General features: G+C 46.9%; 1 protein-coding gene across 1 annotated transcript; it reads right to left on the minus strand.

The window, feature by feature from the left end:
* Positions 1 to 328: 328 nt before the first annotated feature.
* Positions 329 to 2,131, minus strand: LOC123160973 (uncharacterized). Its single transcript, XM_044578825.1, has 2 exons — positions 1,365 to 2,131; positions 329 to 1,250 (listed from the first exon to the last, which is right to left on the minus strand). Exons 1-2 carry the CDS (start codon positions 1,543 to 1,545, stop codon positions 1,120 to 1,122), a joined length of 312 nt encoding a protein of 103 aa, XP_044434760.1. The 5' UTR covers positions 1,546 to 2,131; the 3' UTR covers positions 329 to 1,119.
* Positions 2,132 to 3,000: the final 869 nt, after the last annotated feature.

Below are 3,000 nucleotides of genomic sequence, written 5' to 3' on the forward strand. Positions count from 1 at the left end.
GAAATCAGACTTACGATGAGGAAGTAGATGTACTAAAAAAGCATATGAAAGATGAACAATACCAACGCTAAATCTATTAGTCTGCAGCAACCAGACAATAGCAATACTAAATCTATTACTTGCTCCTGCTTCGTATGACGACATGACATGGTTTCAGTTCGGCATTTTCAGAGGAACTAGATTAAATTAAATTCCAATACCGCTTAATCCACCTAGGCGCCCATGAAGACGGCAGTGTCCAACAACTTCCCTGTCCTGGCTCATTGCGGGACATGCACTGGACCAACAAGAAAAAGGATCTAAAGTGATAAAGGCAACAGACTCAAGATGACTGAAAATTTTGTCACAACATAATTGCAAATCAACATCTAGCTTCTTATACAACGAAGATCTACCCTACTAGTCAACATATGCAAGTCTGATACATACCAAATTGGTTGAAAATGATTACCAGAACAAAATGGATATTATTTTTCATATTTTGAATTTCTTCTAATTGGACTTGTGACCGGGAAGTAGATGAACTGAAAAGCGGGAACTATGACAAAATTTCTGGACAATGAACTACCATACAATATTAAACTGATTTATATTTTTTAACACACACACTGCACTGATTCAGCTTTTCTTTACGAACTGATGATAAAATACACAGTGGGCTGCTACATGGGGGCTATCCATGATGTGAATCACGCCGAGTTGGACTGCGGAGCTGGACGTCCTCGACCCCCCGTGGTTCCTCGGGTCGCACTGTTTTCACCAGTGAAGCAGAGGTGATGGAGTTGGACCTGAATGGGATTCGACTTGCACAGGAACACACACATACACATGTCAAATGTTCAGAACATGAGTCTTTGTGGTCTGCATAGAGTTTCTCAAAAACAAAGTAGTAATAAGATTGCACAGTATGTGAAGCAGATCAACCCAAATTGCACAAACATCACGCTCTTAATTTAGGGGAAAACACTCTGCTCAGGGTCTGAATGAATCGCTAGAAGCAAAACTTTGCTTTTCAGTAGTGGAAACCAAACTTTGGTTTTGCAACTCAAGAATCTGTAACTCCTTAAAAAAGATTGCCAGCAAAGAATTGAGAAATGGAGCAGAAACAGAAACTTTGAGCTAAGATTTGGAGAGCGCCGCTCGGATCCTGCTCTCAGTACGTACATGAGCAGGAACCCCCATGCCTAAATCATCGAAATATCCTCCCTTGTTTCCCTTAGAAGTTCGCCAGGATGAACTGGAGCTTGAAGCTAGGGTGTACGTATTTCACAAGAATATTATCTCACTAATTGAAGATATCTGAAGAAATCCAAATTCGAAGCAGTGTAGGCAAAACAGAGGAGGGGAGGGGAGAGCGTCCGTACCGATGGCGAAGATGAAGGTGATGACGCCGTGGAGCACCCGGCGCACCATTGTCTGGCTCCCGCCGGCGCCGCCCCTCCCGCGGCTGCTCCCGCTCCCGCTGATGCCGCCGGTCCCGCTCCTCACCAGCGATGCCAGCAACACATTTCTCGAGCTCCGCACGAACGCGCCCGACGGATCCATCCGCCCCACGCCCTCCTCACTCCCCACTCCTCCTCCACCCCCTTGGATCACCCACGCACACGCACAGAGAAGAAACAGAGAACAATAGCAGCCAGCAGAGCTGGATCGGGTCTGGCGAGGGATCCAAGCAGGAGAGCCGACTTGGACAGCGGCTAGAGCTCATTTTGAACTGAGAAGGAGATCGCGGTTGCGCCCGGAAGGAAGAGAAGAGGTTTGCCCGGCACAGGAGGCCGGCCGTGGTCAGGGAAAGAAGCTGGGCGGTGGCGGCGCTTGGCAATTCAGGCGATGCAACGGTCATGTCGGACGAGGTCTCGGAGGCGCTGGCGTGCAGGGGGCACGGCGATGACGTCCAACGGCGGTAGTTGTGGCAGGGCGCGCCCTGGCGACGGAGCCATGGAGGCTGTGGGAGGTGGAGATGGCGCGGCGCGAACCGGTGGTGGGGGCCGCGGCGGCTGTGGGAGGTGGTGGCGGTGGCGCGCGCCGGCGGCAGGGACCATGGCGCCTGTGGGAGGTGGTGGCGGTGGCGCGCACGCCGGCGGCAGGGACCTTGGCGCCCGTGGGAGATGGTGGTGGTGGGACGGGGCCCTATAAGAGGCACGGGTAACAGAATATTATTTTGTTACCAGTAACAAATAGCCATCCTACTACCCGGTGGTAGTTACCCCATATGTCTCATATATTACCATGTGGTAATATATATACTATTTTATCATTTTAAATATATTCATATATTATATCTAAGATATTTCAAAGCAAGTTACATGAAAAAATTACATATGAACCCATAGTTTTTGTTATATTTGTGAAATACGTACATATTTGTACGTAAAAAAGAGCATACTCAAAACATGGTATATACTACCTAAAAATTAGTATATATACTACCTAATCATTATTATATACTACATACTACACGTACATACTCTCAATTTTGATAGATACTACATACAACATACAAAACGCAAGTGGTGGTAACTACCACTGCTTGTAGGAAATATTTGTCCTATATATATATATACATACATTCGTAGATATCCTCTCTATATATCCTCTCTATATATATGATGGACTCCTATAGGTTTTGTGTTACGGTAGGGTAAGATTTCAGACCTAGCTACTTGGGGGAATGCATTCATAGATAGAATTCCCTTACCGCTGACATGAAGTGGGGTTCGTAGGGGGTGGCTGACTAGCAATACTGTGCTTTTATGCGACAGGTGCCACATCAAATTTGTGCATTAGGTATTCGAACATCAAACCACCCTTTTCATACATATATCTGGTCCACATGCAAGTGTGTTCATGTTCTGACCCTCTCCCGCGGTATTCTTTTTGCCAAATTAATAAACAGCACACAAGTTGGATGTAGAAACCGTCTGCGATTGGGTACGCAACAGACATGGTTCGGTCAGACTACTCGTGTACCACGCCCGTGCCCTGCAGTCCCTCACACAG

The sequence above is a fragment of the Triticum aestivum genome, chromosome 7B, assembly GCF_018294505.1.
Source record: "Triticum aestivum cultivar Chinese Spring chromosome 7B, IWGSC CS RefSeq v2.1, whole genome shotgun sequence".
Classification (NCBI taxonomy): Eukaryota; Viridiplantae; Streptophyta; class Magnoliopsida; order Poales; family Poaceae; genus Triticum; species Triticum aestivum.